This window comes from Hippichthys cyanospilos, chromosome 17 (genome assembly GCF_059441005.1).
Source record: "Hippichthys cyanospilos isolate Australia breed blue-spotted pipefish chromosome 17, RoL_Hcya_1.0, whole genome shotgun sequence".
Taxonomy (NCBI): domain Eukaryota; kingdom Metazoa; phylum Chordata; class Actinopteri; order Syngnathiformes; family Syngnathidae; genus Hippichthys; species Hippichthys cyanospilos.
Window position 1 is genome coordinate 14,109,179 of NC_142385.1, and position 17,445 is coordinate 14,126,623.

The 17,445-nt window shown below is 40.6% G+C and overlaps 2 protein-coding genes across 3 annotated transcripts; both read left to right on the forward strand.

Annotated features, from left to right (window-relative positions):
* Positions 1–173: 173 nt before the first annotated feature.
* Positions 174–14,938, forward strand: cmn (calymmin). The gene is made up of 51 exons (XM_088439639.1): positions 174–276; positions 1,603–1,676; positions 4,078–4,131; positions 4,211–4,264; positions 4,348–4,407; positions 4,498–4,542; positions 4,611–4,649; positions 5,091–5,141; positions 5,207–5,257; positions 5,337–5,390; positions 5,467–5,514; positions 5,612–5,647; positions 6,051–6,095; positions 6,177–6,236; positions 6,300–6,362; positions 6,432–6,464; positions 6,709–6,789; positions 6,911–6,958; positions 7,051–7,095; positions 7,286–7,327; positions 7,400–7,420; positions 7,484–7,531; positions 7,602–7,652; positions 7,720–7,773; positions 7,842–7,919; positions 7,991–8,044; positions 8,555–8,920; positions 9,749–9,805; positions 9,923–9,973; positions 10,522–10,554; positions 10,664–10,711; positions 10,785–10,832; positions 10,898–10,936; positions 11,003–11,062; positions 11,151–11,183; positions 11,254–11,298; positions 11,400–11,438; positions 11,510–11,566; positions 11,814–11,870; positions 11,999–12,064; positions 12,143–12,205; positions 12,331–12,378; positions 12,548–12,604; positions 13,169–13,246; positions 13,319–13,378; positions 13,445–13,510; positions 13,586–13,702; positions 13,802–13,843; positions 13,912–14,109; positions 14,208–14,255; positions 14,316–14,938. The coding sequence occupies exons 2-51, from the start codon at positions 1,610–1,612 to the stop codon at positions 14,318–14,320; spliced, it is 3,063 nt and encodes a 1,020-aa protein (XP_088295765.1). The 5' UTR covers positions 174–276; positions 1,603–1,609; the 3' UTR covers positions 14,321–14,938.
* A 178-nt stretch (positions 14,939–15,116) lies between these two features.
* LOC148409833 (progestin and adipoQ receptor family member 4-like) lies at positions 15,117–17,270 on the forward strand. Of its 2 annotated transcripts, none has more exons than XM_088439058.1 (3): positions 15,117–15,442; positions 16,101–16,319; positions 16,636–17,270. In XM_088439058.1, exons 1-3 carry the CDS (start codon positions 15,280–15,282, stop codon positions 17,067–17,069), a joined length of 816 nt encoding a protein of 271 aa, XP_088295184.1. In that variant the 5' UTR covers positions 15,117–15,279; the 3' UTR covers positions 17,070–17,270. The 2 variants fall into 2 exon arrangements, with proteins under 2 accessions (XP_088295184.1, XP_088295185.1); XM_088439059.1 differs by lacking the exon at positions 15,117–15,442 and adding an exon at positions 15,462–15,738.
* The last annotated feature ends 175 nt before the right edge of the window (positions 17,271–17,445 follow it).

Here is a 17,445-nt window from a genome sequence, read left to right on the forward strand (position 1 = left end):
TGGAAATGTCTGATTCCGACCTTTTTTGGAATGGCTTTTTATTATTATTTTTAACGAATCCGACAAAAGTCAACAGATTTTTGAACGTGGCAAAACGACAACCGCATCCATAAAATGTCCTCTTCACGCTTTGTGATCTATAATTGAAGTGTGGCCTGAGTTTGTGCAGAAGCCAAGTATGTGAGAGGTCTGGGCGAAGCGGGAGGTGAGATGTTGACCTCTCCTTGACCTCATAAGACGAGGATTTGGGCTTCCAGTGAGGAATCTAAGTGAAAGGTGAGATCTCGTCTTCCTTTTGGGTTGCTCTTTCATTTTGGCTTGCTTTAAAAGCTGCAAGTGGGGCATGTCAAGTGATGTGCGTCCGGATGACTCCGTGGAAACTCAAAAATGTCCATCATGGTTTCCGAGGAGTCATTCTTGGTCTCCCTGCGACCTTGTCTGAGGTAATGGTCTCATGAGGACTGGTGGTCTTTGTTTTCAGGGGATGGCCGGTTCACTGATTTTAATTTATTATTAAACAAACAAATTGATTTTTTTTTTTTTTTTTTTTTAATCCAGGACTCCCAATACATTTTATTTTAAATCAGTTTCACGGGACGATCATTTTAGATAGTTGATTTTTATTTGCAGTTTTTTTTTTTTTTTTTAAGGGTTTTTGCTTGTGTGAATCACATTGGGTTGCCTTGTATGAAATGTTTTGTATGTAAATGTATTTTTAAAAATATACAACTTGATTTATATGTCCTGTAAATTTCATAGGCTCTTAACTGATTCACTACCAGTGACGTAATTAGACGTCAATTTTCCCCAGGGTTGCGCAGAATTTTAATTCTCTGGTATTTACAGCCTGTCAAATAATAAATACATATAATACAATAGTATAAAACAATAAAAAAATACAATTTTTAACTGCTGGCGTTTGAATGAGTTTAACCTGGACAAAATTTAAAATCAGAACAAATTTTCACTTAAATTGTTGCCGTTGAATCAAATGTTATACATATAAATGTTTACTTTAAAATCAAAAGATTTCTTGCAAAAGTTTTAATTCATGATTTTCTCTTTAACGTGGACCACGTTTCATAGTAAAATACGCGGTCCAGGAGGAACATGCAGGGGCCGTAAATGGCCCCCGCACCAGAGATTGAACCACTTTGCTTTATACAAACTTACTTAGCTGACCCATTAACATGCTGCTATTCTAACTGTAAACAAAGTACCCTACTTTTTAGCCCGTTTCCATCACCCTTCTAAGAACACACCTGCTTGGGCTTTTCTGAGCAGTTTCAAAGATTCTTTGGTTATCTGGACAAACATGAAGGATGCCATTCGGAGGTCATCAGTCACTGTCCAAACACCCACTCTTTGCTTCTCTAACTTTCTCTTAAGTGTAAATGTGCCTAATTGGTCACTTTGCGTGTATGTGCTTACAAGTCCGCCGTGGATTCAGGGGGTGATGGGTAGGAGACCGAAGGAGGAGCACTTCCAAACACAAGCTATATGAGACCCTCACATTGCACTTTATTCAGCATTTCTCATCTTCGCCCCTTTTCTCCTCTTGGGGGGAAAAAAAGAATTCATGCAGGCTTTTTTGTCCTCCAGGTCCAGCATGGGTGGACGCCTGGTGTTTCACAGTGTGCTGATCCTTTGGCTGGTGAAGAGTGCGCATACTGGGGGTGAGTGCATGGAAGACTCTTGAAATAATACAATTACAAGCTGAAACATGGAAGTCTTGTGGTTGCAAATTGAAAATAAATGCTTTGTGAGGATTATACAGTATTTTCTAGTCAATAATAGCAAATTGAATCTTACTGGCTGGCTGTCCTGGAGCTTTACTTCGGTTCTTGATTGATTCAATTTGTTTTCAATATTGTGAATTAATCTAATTGGCTGTGTTATGGGATCCTTTTAGGATTTAAGTGAGATCAGGAAAACAAATTTAGTCTTTTTTGGGTTCTCTAGGTGGTCAGTGAACTTCAAAATGTTATAATACAAGCTAAATATTTATTTTCCTTTACATCTGCGCCTAAATTTTGGGCTAACCACCAGCGGTAAAATTGAGGGAAATCATTGCGCACTATAAAATATATTCAAATGTAACTTTCCAACTTGAATGAAAACTGTGTTTTGGATATCTTTCTCAACAATTAAGTAAAAAGGATAATATGTTACTTGGGACTCTACTGGAGGCAAGCAAAAAGCTCATAAGAAAAACTTGTGGATTAAAAAGCCCAATTTAATTTTCGAATAAGACAATGTAATGCTCACTTTCCGTTTTTATTGTTCATGTTCCATTTTGTTTTCTTTTTTTTTCCCTTTCATTCTGGGATGAGAAAATTTGGGGGGGAAATGTGAATTACATTACGTACATGTAAATTGTTCAAATCCATAACGGTTGAAAAGTTAAAAATAAAGAATTAAAAAAAAAAAATGGACAAAAATAACTTACTGCAATGACCACAAAAGACCACCAGGCATTTGCCCGTTAAGCCTAATAAATCATGAATCTTTTAACCACATCTGCTAAATGGGAGAGAAAAAAAAAAAAAGTTCTCACACGCAACAATTTCAGTTCGGCAAATTACTGACTGTCGAAAAAAAATTAGCCTTGTAATTCATAAATGTCCGAAGTCTATCGCCTCTGGACAGTCGGACGTGTGGGTAAAATAAAATTATCGAGTGATGACACTTAAAAATAATAAGCTTCACAAGCAAGCATTTGCTTCCAGGGGCGGAGCTACATGCTGGCTAGGCGTGGCCATGTTGCTCCCCCAGACATAGGGGAATGTTTTGACATTTATATTTTCTGCAATTTTTGTTTTTCTCTTGCACAAAGTATTCATTTACCCTTTATACCTATCAGGTGTTTTTATTAACTGCATATTTACATTTATTTGTATGTATGATATATAATATATATATGAGTTTGAGGTGTTATTAAACCCCAGCCACCCCCATCGAAAAATTTCTGGCTACACCCCCGTTTTGGCCTTTGAGTCCATCGCATCACAATTTGGTGCGATTATTCTGCCAATGTAAATTTGCTTTTAACATTACTGTCATCTTCCGAATATATATTTTCAAATCAACTCATCCCGCGCTCCTCTGCCAGCATGCTTGTTGCGGCCTTGTCCCATGAATGGTGTAACTTGCTCCCAGTTGAGATAAATGTCTTTTTCAAAATGCTGGGGTTTGCCTGCCAAATTTCAAACCGCCGTGTTAACCGGAAATCTTAGCAACCGCGCCCGTGTTATCCTTAAGCCATATATTCCGTTTTCGGCGTGGCGGCGGCGAATCAAAGGCGGTCGAGCTTCGGTGGCAGCAGCAGTCTAAATTTAACATCCCGCTGCGAGTCCAAGAGAATTGGTTTTACTACCTAGACACAGTCGCTGCATTGACTGCTGCTATTACTTCTCAAAAGTCTTCAGTGACTATAATGAAGGATTTATTTATATGGTGAGATTAATCTCAAATTGGAAGTGTAGGAAATTTAAGTCATTGAATTCCCTATTTTTTAATTTTTTTATTTCAATTTACATAATCGCCCCCACAAAATGAAGTTAGCCCCCCACTCGCTATTAGTTGCTCAACTCCTGATTTTTATCCAGTCTATTTGGTTGGTGTTTTCATTTTTGACTTGAACGATAATCCTAAATATTCTTATTTTAATTTACCGTGCACCATATAATCCAGTGTGCTTTCTACAGAGGATAAACCTTTTTTAGTTTTATTATTGGGGGACAAATAAATAAAATAATCACTGTGTAAATTCACATGTTCCTCTTTTGAAGTAATTTATATGGGGACAAGGCGCAAAAACTGTTATAAAATAAATCCATGTTGCAATTTTTTAATTATTAGATCATAATTATATTCTTTTGATCTTGGCATTGATCCAAACGGTACGATACTTTTTTTTTTCAAACCCTGTCACTACTGTAGCTTCTATTCTATGTGCCTTATATTGCTATGCACATTAAATGTAAAAATGATTTTAAAATGGGCCATTCATTGAAGCTGCCCCTTTGTGCGGAAAATACAGTATGTGAATGTCACATGAATCCAATGTGGTTGAAGGTTATGGTGCAGGAGTGTCTGGCATACACAATGGCCATGAAGCACACTTTAATGGTGAGTCTGTTGGCAAATGTTCCATATAATATTTTACCGTTTGCATGTTTATACTGTAGCTAACAGCCTTTATTTTTAGGGAAGAGAGCGAACAATGGCGCAGGCGCTGCAAGAATGCTGATACCATCAAAAGGTGTCCATTTCAATATGGCAAACCAATCAACTAACCTTTTTTTCCATGTGTGTTAACTTTTTTTTTTTTTTTTTTTTTTAAAGGCGTCTGGTCACCAATGGGCGCCCACAATGGATACGGCGGATACCCCAATAAAGGAGTCGGTGAGTGAACGTGAAATTAAAGCGACTTAACCCTAAGCCAGTGTTGCGGTATGACGCTCGTTTTTGATTGGTGTTTCACTCCAATTAAAGGCTATGGAGGAGTTGCTGGCATGGCCAATGGAGCAGCAATAAAAGGTTGATTAATTGATTCATATTTTGAGGTCTTGTTTTGAATAATGAACACGTTCTAATTTGTTTTGAAGGCTACGATGCGGGGAGAGGTCAAGGAGGGTGGCCCCAAGGTAGTAGCATATTTAACGTAACTTTTCATATCAACTCAGTTGATATAAATGCATAGAGGAGAAAGCACTAAGTAAACTTTTCGTAAGAGCTCCTAAGTATTGTGATGTATAGACGAACTCTAGATGTGAGTGAAATAAACTCAAGTCAATATCATTTGATGGAATTTACAGCACTGGCGGTAACGTCGAGATTATAAAACTTTAAAGTAGGGCTGCGCAATAAGTTAAATGGCAGTTTAAAATCCAAGATTTCAACATTTAGCTAAACAGAGAAACGAGATTTTGCTCAAGTAGCAGAATGCTGGATTCATATTAAGAATTCGGATTTAAAGTGTTAATTGTCCAATGCACGTTAGTCTAACGCATGAAAATGTACATATATTAAAAAAATGTGTTTTTTTTTTTTTCCGTTAAATTCAATTTTGCATGATATTTTTGCAGGATATGGCAGTCATCCTGGGCCTACCAACCAACATCCTCTAAAAGGCAACGGTATGCTTCTTAGAAATTCTCATTGTAACTTACTCCCCCGTGATGTTTTAATGACCACATTGCAGGCTACAGAGCTCATGCTGGTGCATTTGCTGGACAAGGAAATAAAGGCATTGGTAATTATAAAGAAGATTTTGATACATGCCTTTTTTTCTTTAGTTTTGTTTTTGTTTCTCAACTCGTGGTTGCCTTCAGGTTATGGAGGTCCTGCTGCTGCATCCCAAAATGGAAACAAAGGCCAGATGAAGGGTCCGTAAGCAAATTCGAGCAATCCATCTCGCTTGTTTAGATAACATGCTGACGAAAAAAAAAAATGTTCCGTTAGGATACGGTACTGCTGCTGGCGCTCTTGGTAGAAATGCCAAGCCTAATGGTGAGTGACCATTTATCTCGTTTATGTGGTTGCCATCAGTCAAATTAGATTGTAAATTTTGAAAATTAAAAAAAAAACATTGTACCACTTCTTCTAGGTCATGGGCGAGGTGGACTTCCCAATAAAGGTTATGGTAAGGAATGATTGATTGGGGCATCAATGAGTTATGAGAATAATTTGCCCAATTTGGATATGAAAATCAACACAATATCTTGTGGGTCTTGAAATATTAAGAATCAAAATTAATCTGTTTTAATCAATCTCACGGGGCAGCCATTTTGACACTTAAAATGTCTCCTTAAAATGACCTCACAGTTGCTCAGGTAAGGACCAATCATGGCTCACTTGTTTCCTGTGTTTGACCATGTGACGTTAGCAAGCTGAGCCGTGATTGGTTGTTACCTGAGTATGCGTTTTCAGTCCACATCAAGTGGCAAAATAATCACCCTCCAATGAAAAACGGGTGGATTTTGATGCTGAAAAAATACATTCTGGATTCTATAAAATGTTAACATGTTACTGCGACTATCTTCTAGGATATGGAGCAAAAGCTGCTGTACCAAATGGAGTTGGAAACAGTGGTAATGCTTTCAAAATCAAACCCATTATAAGACATTCTCATTTGCATATTTATTAATATTTTGCTTTATTGCCCTTAACAGGCCTAGCGGGTGCTCGACGTAAACCTGTTAAAGGATACGGCCAGCCATACTACGGAGCAGGTGATGGAACGCCTTCACTCTTCTCTTGGGAGGTCAACGTTAACTTGTATTTTTCTCAATTAGGTCTTGGTGTAGGAGGATCCCATGGGCAAGGGGTACCTCAGCTTGCCAGGAATCAGGGCAAGGGTACGTCAATTTCTCTTTAAAGATTGTTTCATCGTTACATCTCCTGATGATGTGTATCTGTTATTTCAGCGTACGGAGGTTATGGAATGCAACCGATGGGTGGTGAGTCAGTTGGATCTTCCAAAACTGCAACCACTGGACAATAAATTAAAAGCAGTGGTTTTCAACCGTTTTTTTTTTCAATGACTTACCCCTTTTGTATAAGGGTTTCATGTTCCAATTGGTTTGCTCTTAATTCGAAAAGAATCTTCTCTTCCTGTAACTTTTTTTTTTTTTTTTGATAGCATTATTAGGTTGTAGACAGAATCCCTGTAAAAATCACCATGCTTCTGTGTATTTTTTTAAGGCTACACTGGGGGTTATGGCAGTGCTGGAATGGGTCTGGGTCCGCGGTATGGAAGCGGAGGAGTCAAAGGACCCAAACCAGGTCGGAGCATCTGTGCTGTTGAGACAATCTTTGTTTTAGCAAGTGATGTTATTTTGGGTCACAGATTTGGTCCTGCGTTTCCACTGCCACAATAAAAATTGCCTTCTCACAAACTGGTTAGGTTATGCAGGTCCCAGACGCCAGAATGGGATTGGAGGCATTCCAACTGGTGCGACATTATTGTCTATTGTTTTTTTTTTTTTTCGTCAAACCACATCATAATTACAATGGATGTTTTTTCTTTGTGATTCATTTCGAAAGGTTATGGTTACCCCAATGGTGGCGCTAACAATCATGTAAAACCAGGTAGGTTTTTTTTTTTTTTTAAACTTTACATTTTGGCTTGCATGTTGGGTTGAAGACTAAATTATTCGAGTCACCAATGGATGTTTCGAGGCCTATTTGGGGGGGGTGCTCAAGCACCTTTAAATAGAATACCAGCAGCTCCCAAATCTAAGATTTGCTTGTTGAAAACAATTTTTCCTCCCCCTCTCAGGATATGGCAATATTCCAAATGGAAATGGCGTCAAGCCCAATGGTAGGCTTACATTTTAAATTCAAAATGTATTTTCCAAGCATAGTTATGAAAGGAAGTGTCGTTGTTTTTCAGGATACGGAGCAGGCAGAGGAGGTAAATCATGCATACCATAATGACTGTTTAGCGCAATCTTAATTCGGATCTCTTCAAATCAAGGTTACCCAACTGGAGTTGCTCTCGGCGGATATGGAGCCAAACCTACTGGTAGTGGATCACACTTTGGATAATCTCTGCTATGTGCGATTCAGAAATATTAACGATTGTTTGGTTTGAGGTTATGGAGCCGGAGCAGGTGGCACTAAAGGATATGGACCCAAACCCATTGGTAACATACCATTTATATGAGCATTGGTGATTTTCAACATCTAATTATTTGTCGTTCTTTGCTTCAGGTCCTGGAGCAGGAGTTGGCCCAGCACTTGGCGGACCCGGAAATAAGCTCAAAGGTGCGTGAGTGTTTATTCCAGTTCAGCGCTCGGTTTTTGGGATCAAAAATATAAACCGCTTTGTTCAGGATATGGACCAGGAGGGCTAGGACCTGCATCACCCCCTCAGACCACTAAAGGCCTTGGACCTGCATCACATGGCCAAGGTAAATGTTCTCAGAGCTGTGACCCAGACTGAGATGAACCCTTAAATGTTTTTATGCATTTACATTAACAGGTATTGGTGGCGCCGGTGGCATCCCTAATCAACCAGCTAAATCGCCAAACTCTGGTAAGTACATTATGCTTATGGATTGTCAAGTACAGTTTGTGTAAATCTATTTTTTTTAAGAATCAGTCATTTAAAGAGTCGTTTTGCAACTTGAGCGGCAAAGAATTTAAAATACAGGACCATAAAACAGCAACACAAGCAACTACCACAGTGGTTCTTAACCTTTTTTACAGTTCTAGTGTTTAAGTGAACAAAAGAACAAAAAATAGCTGACTGCACAGTCATATAAACTCTTTAAAGGCGTAACGTGCAAAGGAAGCCCTAGAAGTCAATTTAGCTAAATAAATAAACAGTACATACATATATAGGTGCTTAGTGACTAGTTATGATTGGCAATAAATAAAATAAGATGGATAATAGTTGCATTCAGTTAAAATTGCTGCAGAACCCCAATTTGAGAAGCCCTTGTGCACAATCTTGAAAGAGATGACTCAAAAAACAACCCTAACATGAGGCGCATGAAGAATACTAGCTAACATATTACATAACCCATTTCCGTTTGCATCTCAGGTTTTGGCCAGATGCCGTACGGTAAAGGTCCAAAAATGCCAGGTGCCCCAAATGGCAAAGGCCTGAAAGGTGGTGACGCGTCACCTCAGCAACCAGGCTCAACACTCCGGGAAGGCGCCCCGCCTCATCGTCCAATCATCGAAGGCGACTCGCTGCCGGCGCCTGAGCCCACCGGCGGCCGGCTTGTTCTGGTCACCCAGGACCAGTACCAGAGGCTCCCTTCGCCTGTGCCGCAAGGGAAAAACTACATGCTGCCACAGGCTACTCCGCCGCATCTACCTGTTTTCCCTCAGGGCAAAGAGCCTAAACTTGGGCCTGAATACTCCCCTGGCCTGGCAGGGGGTAGACCTGTAGCCCCTCCTCAAGGCAAGTACCAATATGTCTCCTTTAAGTCTTGACTTACTATGGCAAAAATCAGGCCCATCAAATTCTTATTTGGGTTAAAGGAAGTCGTCAGTCATGTCCTAATAAACTCTGCCCATTCTTAAAAGGAAGGACAACCCCTATAACATATAATATACTGTATATAATATTGGGGAGGGGGGGCTATTTTTCCACTTGCAGGCGACTAAATATGACATTATGCTGCTTAATTCAATGGCCTCTAGGTTATGTTTTTGGCGGCGAACTGCCCACACAAAAAAGTCCGGAGGCGGATGTATTTAGGGTGGGCGTTGACGGTGAGGGTTACGTTGCTCCCAATTCAAAGAAGACCAGCCATCCTGAGCAAACGCCGGACGCTCGAGTACCCCCGCAGGAGGAAGTCGGAAATCTGCCGACTGAGGACGCAGCTGGCAAGAAGATGGTCGAAGGTGTCAAACTTTCTGGGCAACTGGGTTCCCCGCTGGTTAACTAACAGAACTCTGAATTGGATGTTTACCAGAAATGCATGTTTGAATGTCAACCATTTTTTTTATTTAACTCTGACATTGAATGAATATTTGTTTGGTATTTTGAAGTTTGTTTGTTTTTAGGAGTTACATTTTGTTTCCTCTTTTTTTAATGTGCCAATTTACTAAACTGTAACCTGGAATAACATTAGATTTGATATTTTATTCACACCGTGCCTGACGAATGTGCTCATTGGTTTGCTGCATGGTGGGCAATAAAAAAAAAAAATCCATTCGCATCCCTTGCACGAGTAATCTGACTAATTAGAGATGCACTAACTTTCCAATTTGTCCTGAATTTTAGAGAATGCAGGAGGCGTGCCAATATCCAAGGGACTGGGTGCAAAAGCAGGAAAACCTGGTAAAATTCAAATTTATTTGTCAACTCCACCAATGGCAATGTGTGCGGATCAATGTGCATTGGTTTGGAAGTAAAAATACTTCAAGAAAAAAAAATGTTTCTTTTATATTGTTGTAGACTGTGTCCCCGCAAATCCAAATGGGCAGTGGATAAAAATATCTAGACCAGGTAAAACAATGCTAAATTTATAATGTGACGCCTATGCACTTGCAGTTTTTTTTTTTTTTTTTAATCCACCAAATAGTATGACAATTTTTTTAGATTCTGTCACTGTCAAAGCTGCTCAATATTAAGACAGATCTTGTTTTGATTCTCCACTTTTGTGATAGAAACTAGCTAGCTATATTTTATGCTAGTAGGTATGTCATGCTAGCTGTTTTTCATTCTATGATAGTAGACATATCCCTTTAGCTACTATTTTATGCTAGTAGGTATGTAGCTTTAGCATCTTCATGTTAGTAGCTCTGTAGCCCTAGCAGCTTTTTATGCTAGCATCTACTACATGTACTTTAGCTGTTTTTTTGTTTTGTTTTAATTCTACTTGCTATGTAACTAGCTTTTTTTTGTGTTAGTAGCTAGTTAGTGCAAGCTATTTATGCTAGTAATTTGTGACGCTTGTAGCTTCAGCTAAGTACCATTAATTTATGTAAGCTTTAATATTTCCTAATATCAACAATTGGCACCAATATACTACATTTGTACTATATATTATGCAGGAGTTGGTGTGGCAGCAGGCACAAACACCAAAGGTACTTATAAATATTTTTGCATTTTAATAAAGTAAATCTTTGGCACAATGAACACGTACAGTACTTGGTTATACTCTTGGTTTCATAGTATATCTGCTTGTCGCGGCAGGTTACGGCGCTGGAGCCGGTATCCCGAACAGATTTGGCGTCAAACCCGGTACATCAAATTTAGACTTCAGTATTGATTCATAAGATGACAATACATTTAAATTGCGTATGTGTTTTAAAAGGTTATGGAGCTGGAGGTTATACCGGATTGAATAATGGATATGGAGCCGGTAAGATCAAGACCGTCAAAGCAATAATGACAAATATGCCAACTCATCCACAATCGTTTGCTTAGGCCTTGGTTACCCTAATGTTGGCAAACCCCAACAACCAAGTGAGTATACAAATCCCGCGCCCCAAAAGCATTTCGATGGCAAACATTCTCACTGTGCTTCCTCAGTTTACAGACAAGGTGCCAACCTCGGAGGAGCTGGCTATGTCAAGGGAAACTCTTATCCTGGTGAGATTTAAAACAATAAGCTTTTAAATAACTCACAGAATACACGGTCCGTTTTTAATGTTCATAAACGTGAAATCTGTTTTGATAGAAAATGCAGGGCCTGGTGCGAATTTGAAAGCAGGTAAACTATGCTTTGACTAGTGTGTTAAACATGACGCTTATTTACGTGTTTTTGTTCACGTTTGTTCCAGGTTATCCAAATGGCAATGTTGCCGGTGTCCAGCCTGAATATGCTAGTATGTAGCATAATCATTCATTGCTTTGGACAGATTGTTTTTTCACCTTTTAAACTCAGCTGGGATCATTTCGAGCTCATCCTCTGTCTTCTCCCCCCCAGATCTTGGTCACGGTATTCCGAAAAGTGATGCAAAATCAGGTATGAGAATTTGGAGCGGAATTATGTATTCGAATTTTTTTTTTTTTTTCATTTTTACGTTGAATTTACAGGTGTCGGTGTGCAGGTGCCTTACGACAGCCCCCCAGCAGGTCCAGTTGCAGTAGATGGTAAGATTGCCATACAATACGAGAGGGACTTAGTTAAAAATGGATCTTTGGATTGTCAGTGAGGTGAGTTAAAATTTGGATTAAGTTGGCCACCCCGATATCTCATTCACTGCCAGTCCAGTTCATTTGACTTTTGGCTTAAATTGCGGTCTGATTAAAATGGATCTTTGGCATTTATAGTCGCCAATGGCAATGAATGGGTTGATGTGGGTGGTAGAAACCAACTGGGTGAAATGTATTTCTGCAGGTGCCAATCATCAGCCTGAGCCACAACCTGTTGGAAATCAAGGCCCGGTGTATGGCGGTATGTTAAATCTTTTTATTTCTGTTTTTATGTGTAATTTAGTCGATTAAATATTTTATCTTTTTTTTTTTTTTTTTTTTTTAATTATTTTTCTATTTTATTTTTTGAAATTCTCCCACCTGAGCCAGGAATGGAGGGCTTACCTTACGGGGCTCAGCCTGGGGTGGGTCCTGAGAAAGCAGGCGCTAAGTATGGTAGGGTTTTTTTTTTTTTCTTGTTCATTCCAAATCTTTTTAGGAGCTTGAACTCTACTGAGTTGATTTTGATTTCAGGAATTGGTGGATTGCAGTTTGGTGGCAACCCTCAGACAGGAAATAATGGTGGAGTTAATTATGGTATGTATAACTTTTATGATGTCAAATGTGGTTGTCAAGTTTTACTTATTGTTTTGGTTTTCATGATAAAAGCTCATTTAATTCTGCTTCCGAAATTGTGATTTTTATTTATTTATTTTTTTAAGGCTATGGCCATTATGGACCTGCTGCTGATGTAAAATCTGGGAAATACGGTAAACATTTTTTATTTTATTTAAAGCTCCGTGAAGCACCTGAGCAATTTTTTTTCCCCACTCCTCGTGCTTTTGTTTAATAAAATAAATAAAAATTTAATAAAATTAACACTTTCGTTATGGTAAGTAAAGATGTATAGTATGTAGATAAACTGTCTTTTCTCATCAGGATATGGCGGGATTCCAAATATTGGCCACCCTCAAGGACACATGGCTGGAAAATATGGTGAGTCCATTTAAAAAAAAAAAATTTTTTCCTTAACCATTATCGTAATTTAATGAGACACTTTTTTTCTTTTCTTTTTTTTTTTTTTTTTCAATAAAAGAAGCAAGCGGATCGGACCAACGTCCGAGTCCATCCTTTTTCACATACAGGAATGTTATTATTCCGGATTCAATTAAGAGTGCTCTGGTTAGAGAACACGGAAGGGTGTTCAATTTGACTTGTTTGTGTATATGCCAAAATATCACAATTAATAAAGTCATAAACTTTGTGGAACACGGATGCTGTACTATTTATTTACGGGAAAAAGAATTCGAGTCAAATCACGAGGAAAAGGGAAAAAAACTCTGGAGTGCATTGAATGTGACGCTGCCGCTGTGTTCACTGACCTTTCACAATGTGGAAAATCAAAGACTTAACGCGCAACAATTGCATAAGAAAACATGAAGTTTAGGAAAATGAGATTTATTCTGTTTCGCGATAGTTTTACATTGTTTCCAAAATTATACACAAGTGCAACTTACATGTGGGGAATTCCGGTAATTTTGGTGAAAATGACCTGTGCAGGTTATGGACGAATGCCCCATGAAGTGCAACCTGTGGGCTTTGTCCCTCAGCTCAATTCTCCAGCTGCTGGACAATATGGTGATTCTTTACCTTTTTTTTTTTTTAATTTATTTCTGCTGCTTGTTACTCACTTTTATATGTTCCCATTAGTTCCAGCGGCCTTACCATATCAATCGGGTCCTCTTGGATTTGGACCAAATGTGAACTACGGTGAGCTGCGGCAATGTTTTTTTTTTTGTTTTGTTTTTCTTTGAACACATTTCTGTGCTTACCAAGGTGGCGGTGATGGTTCCTACGGGCCTGAAGATCTTGGAGCTGAAGCAAAGCCGGCCGGGCAACTCGGTTGGTTTCTTTTTGACGGTATCCCGACATGACCTTGAGGTTGATTGGACATCAAATTTATTTTGAATCTTTTAGGGGATAACCTGGGAATACACCAGGGCCAGCCTGTCCAATCACCTGCTTCAGACGGCCGATCAGGTAGAGCAGAAGCAGGTTACGAACCTCTGCCAGGTGCAGCTGAGAGCGCAAGCGGTACGTCCTCCGTTAAGAGAATAGTTCTCGCTTCATAAAAAAGCAAGGTGAGTTTTTGTCGATCCAGTGCGCTGAAATGTCTTTTTTTGTTCCTTTCAGAAAACGTGGGTTACATCAGTGGAAGCAAACTGCAACCAGAAGGTAACATGGAAGTTTCCCAGATATTAAAAGGTGATGGAATTGTTCATTTTTTTTCTTCTCCTCTGTAGTTATTTCGCTCCCTGCCGCACCCACTCCCTTGCCGCTCGACTCCGCCTTCACGCCAGGAGGAGCGGATGACCTCACGGGCGGCGGCCTCGCGTTTAATTCCGAGGCGGACCGAGGGTCGGAGCAGACGGGCGATTCGGAGCAGATGCCGCGGCAGGTTCACATCCAGCAGCAGCTCAAGTTGCATTTCCATCCTCAAGGTCATTTGTTTTTCAAATCTCATGTCTCTTCTCATATGCTCATATAATGTCTTATCTCATTTTATATCTTATTATATCGTGACTTTTCTTTTGTTCAGGATCAAAGAATTCGAAATATGACTTGAATGGCTTCTTTGGAAACCAAGGTAAGAACTGAATGACTTTTTTTTTCTGTAAAAGGATTAAGCAGCTCTTCTTCCTCACAGGTTAAGACTGCTGCCATCACTTCATTCTCATGTCTTTGTATGATATTGTCATCACTTCCTTATTGTATATGAATTTCATTTACTCGTTTTTAACATCTTTCTATCCTGCACTTACGTGATCACTGTACATGCAATCATAGTTTTGACCAAGCTTAGTTTTTTTTTTTTATCCTAATGTTAGTGTTTTTGATTGAATCAGTCAGTTTTGCCTCAAATATATCTATTTCTATATAAAAACAAAAATGCTTCTTATTTATTTTGCATGGCAATTTGAGTTTACTGTTTCTTTTTTTTTTTTATATATATTACTTGTGGTGTTACTGTACAGTATTTGAGTGATTAAAATCCAGGACACACTTCAGCTTTGTGTATGCTCCTAAAGTTTGTAAAATTTTCAGGTAAGGCGAGTTTGTGTTGCAACTTTTCATATATTATTCATATTTGATACCTTTTTTTTTTTTTTTTAAAACTTCTTGACTATTCAGATACTGCTTCCACTTTCCCCTCAAAAACAGACGTTTTAGAAAAATATCTAGGCTTTGCATGATAGAATTTTTGTCCTTTAAATTTCATGAGGCTATGAATTTGACGTTTCTAGCCGTCAATGGCAGTGAATGTTAATTGGAAAAAAATATACCCCAAGACCACACATCCTCGTCCAATTACCTTTTGCTGTGACGATCAGTTTCCAAAGACGATAAGGTGTGATGGACTCATTTGCTAAAACGAGGCGGGCGCCATGGCGCGCGCGGCCTTTTTGGCAGGATTAGCGCGGCTTTATCCTTAAGAAGAATAAGAGGCGTGCGCTGATTGGCCCCGGCCACCATCGCGCGTGCCGTTCCGACCCCGCTGCTTCCAGGTGTCTCCCTTTGCCGCCGTCCTTCCACCGGAGCCGCGCGATGGCTCTCAGAGGGCCGCGGCCAAGCCCGGCGTAGGATGCCGGCCGGACGCCCGGGGGGTCAGGATGGTTCACGCGGGGCCGCGACTCTTGGACTTCACCAAAACGCCTTCGCATCTTCAGTTCAATAAATACGTCCTGACCGGCTACCGGCCCGTGTCCACCGCTCACGAGTGCGTGCGGAGTCTCTTTTACATGCACAATGAGCTGGGCAATATCTACAGCCACGGTAAGTCACTTTTTTGTTTTTTTATGTTGAAACAGACCATGCTTAGCAAGTTCTCGCATATGGCGGCGTGAAAGGGTCTCAGATGTCCGGCGGACTCTCACTTGGGGCTAGTTTGCAAAGCTTGACTTGACAGGAGTGTGTAATGAGGATATGGGATTAACTGTAATCTGCCCTGGGATTCCGCGGCATGGAAATATCCCGCCGCTAACTGGGTCTTGTGCAGATGAGCCCGGAATGCCTTCAGGTGGCTCAAGTGCTCGCTCAAGATGAAGTGCTGGTACTGCTTTACGAAAAATGTAAGAAGTGAGCTTTTATGTTTTAAAATTTCAATGCCTGCCATAAAAAAAAGCGTTGACTTCAATGGTGTTGCTAATGAAAATTTGCATCGGTATAAAACTTGACAGTTCTGCAATAAACTGCTTCATGTTTCAATTAATTTGTTCTTAATCTGAAAAGAGTGGGCTATTTCGTTGCATTTAAAATATTTACTGACAAATCGGTCTTTATTTGACCTAGTTTATATCTCAAAGCATCAACTTTCTCCATGACTATTCCCTAAAATGATTGCGCAACACAGGAGTGGACGCGAAGGCAATTAGCTTCAGTTATGTTCTTGTGCACATGTCACTTTTTTTTTTTTTTCTTCTTCCCTTGGCAGGCATCCCCTTCTTCCTGTTTCTGGTGCTGCTCCCCTTCAGCATCCCTTGGAGGGAAGTGGAAAGCGTCTGGATCGGCGTGGTCCACTACCTGGCCTGCCTCAGCCCCACGGTTGGCTCGGTCCTCTACCACGTCTTCATGAACCACGTCGGCGGGGAGCACGTCTACGACACCCTGCTCTCGCTGGATATGTTCGGCGTCTGCTTGGTCAACACGCTCGGTGAGATTTTCGCCCCTTGGCGACAACGCGGTACACCCCCCCCAACTTTCAACAATGTGTTACAAAGTGTTTATACGGGTTACAGCTTAGTCTAAAATTGAAAAAAATAACCAAGGGCATCAAAGTGCATGAAACTTTTTGACTATTGGAGAAGCACTTCCGTTATGAAACTGTATTTTTCCGGCAACAAAATTGCCGGCGTTTTACCATAAAAACAGCATTTTTTTACAGTGTGGAAACGAGGAAAGCCTTCATATCGCAAAGCCCCAACCCTATTTCCCATTGACCCTCTGACCTCCACGGTCGTCCCCACCAGGCGCACTTCCCATCATCCACATCACGCTGCTTTGCTTCCCGGCGGTGCAGCGGGCCGCCCTGCTGGCGTACATCTTCCTGTCCGCCTACGGCATCTACTGCGCCACCACGGCTCGCACCAACGTCCTGCGCCTGCGCGCCTTCGTGTGGCAGGCCATGTTCCGCTTCAGCCTCTTCCTGTTCCGCGTCTACGGCAGCGGGGCGGGCAGCCCCCGCTCGCTGCGCCTCTTCGTCATCATGGACTCCCTGGCCGTGCTGGGGGGCCTGGTCAACGTGGTCCAGATCCCCGAGCGCTTCGTCCCGGGCCTCTTCGACAACTGGGGTAACAGTCACCAGATCATGCACGTCATGGTTATCTGCTCCATCATTTACCTCCACTGGGGAACGCTGGAAGATCTGACCTGGGTCAAGAACTACCAGTGTCCCGCAGAGTGATTGCGCAACACCCCGGCTTGATAGATTTGACTGTTAGGAGTCACCGGAGTGAGTAGAGATATAAAAACAAAATGCACTTTAGCCCTGTTGGCACAAAAGCTGAATTCACATGGAAAAAAATCCTGCTTACTTGATTTGTACAATAGCTGTAAAAATGGTTCTTTTTAAAAAGTGGCATAATAAAGTATATTTTTGCATCTTTTCCTGTTTTGGTTACTTTAAAACCCGGGTGTCGGGATTTTTCACTAGACTGGCCGTAGAAGCGGCCAACTTGGGCTGACTTTGAAAGGGTCTAGGGAGGCTAAGAATCATCAAAGTCAATTAAAGGCTTGCAAATGTTATGTTAGCCGCTAGCGCCACCCGAGGGTTTTGGGGT

What these genes read in the sequence shown, in the direction of transcription:
- cmn (XM_088439639.1), top strand. Translation starts at nt 1,610, where the DNA reads ATGGGTGGACGCCTGGTGTTTCACAGTGTGCTGATCCTTTGGCTGGTG. An exon ending in TCAAGGAGGGTGGCCCCAAG is followed by an intron (nt 4,650 to 5,090) that starts GTAGTAGCATAT and finishes ATATTTTTGCAG; the next exon opens with GATATGGCAGTCATCCTGGG. An exon ending in ACACATGGCTGGAAAATATG is followed by an intron (nt 12,605 to 13,168) that starts GTGAGTCCATTT and finishes TGACCTGTGCAG; the next exon opens with GTTATGGACGAATGCCCCAT.
- LOC148409833 (XM_088439058.1), top strand. Translation starts at nt 15,280, where the DNA reads ATGGTTCACGCGGGGCCGCGACTCTTGGACTTCACCAAAACGCCTTCG. An exon ending in GGGCAATATCTACAGCCACG is followed by an intron (nt 15,443 to 16,100) that starts GTAAGTCACTTT and finishes TTCCCTTGGCAG; the next exon opens with GCATCCCCTTCTTCCTGTTT. An exon ending in CTGCTTGGTCAACACGCTCG is followed by an intron (nt 16,320 to 16,635) that starts GTGAGATTTTCG and finishes CGTCCCCACCAG; the next exon opens with GCGCACTTCCCATCATCCAC.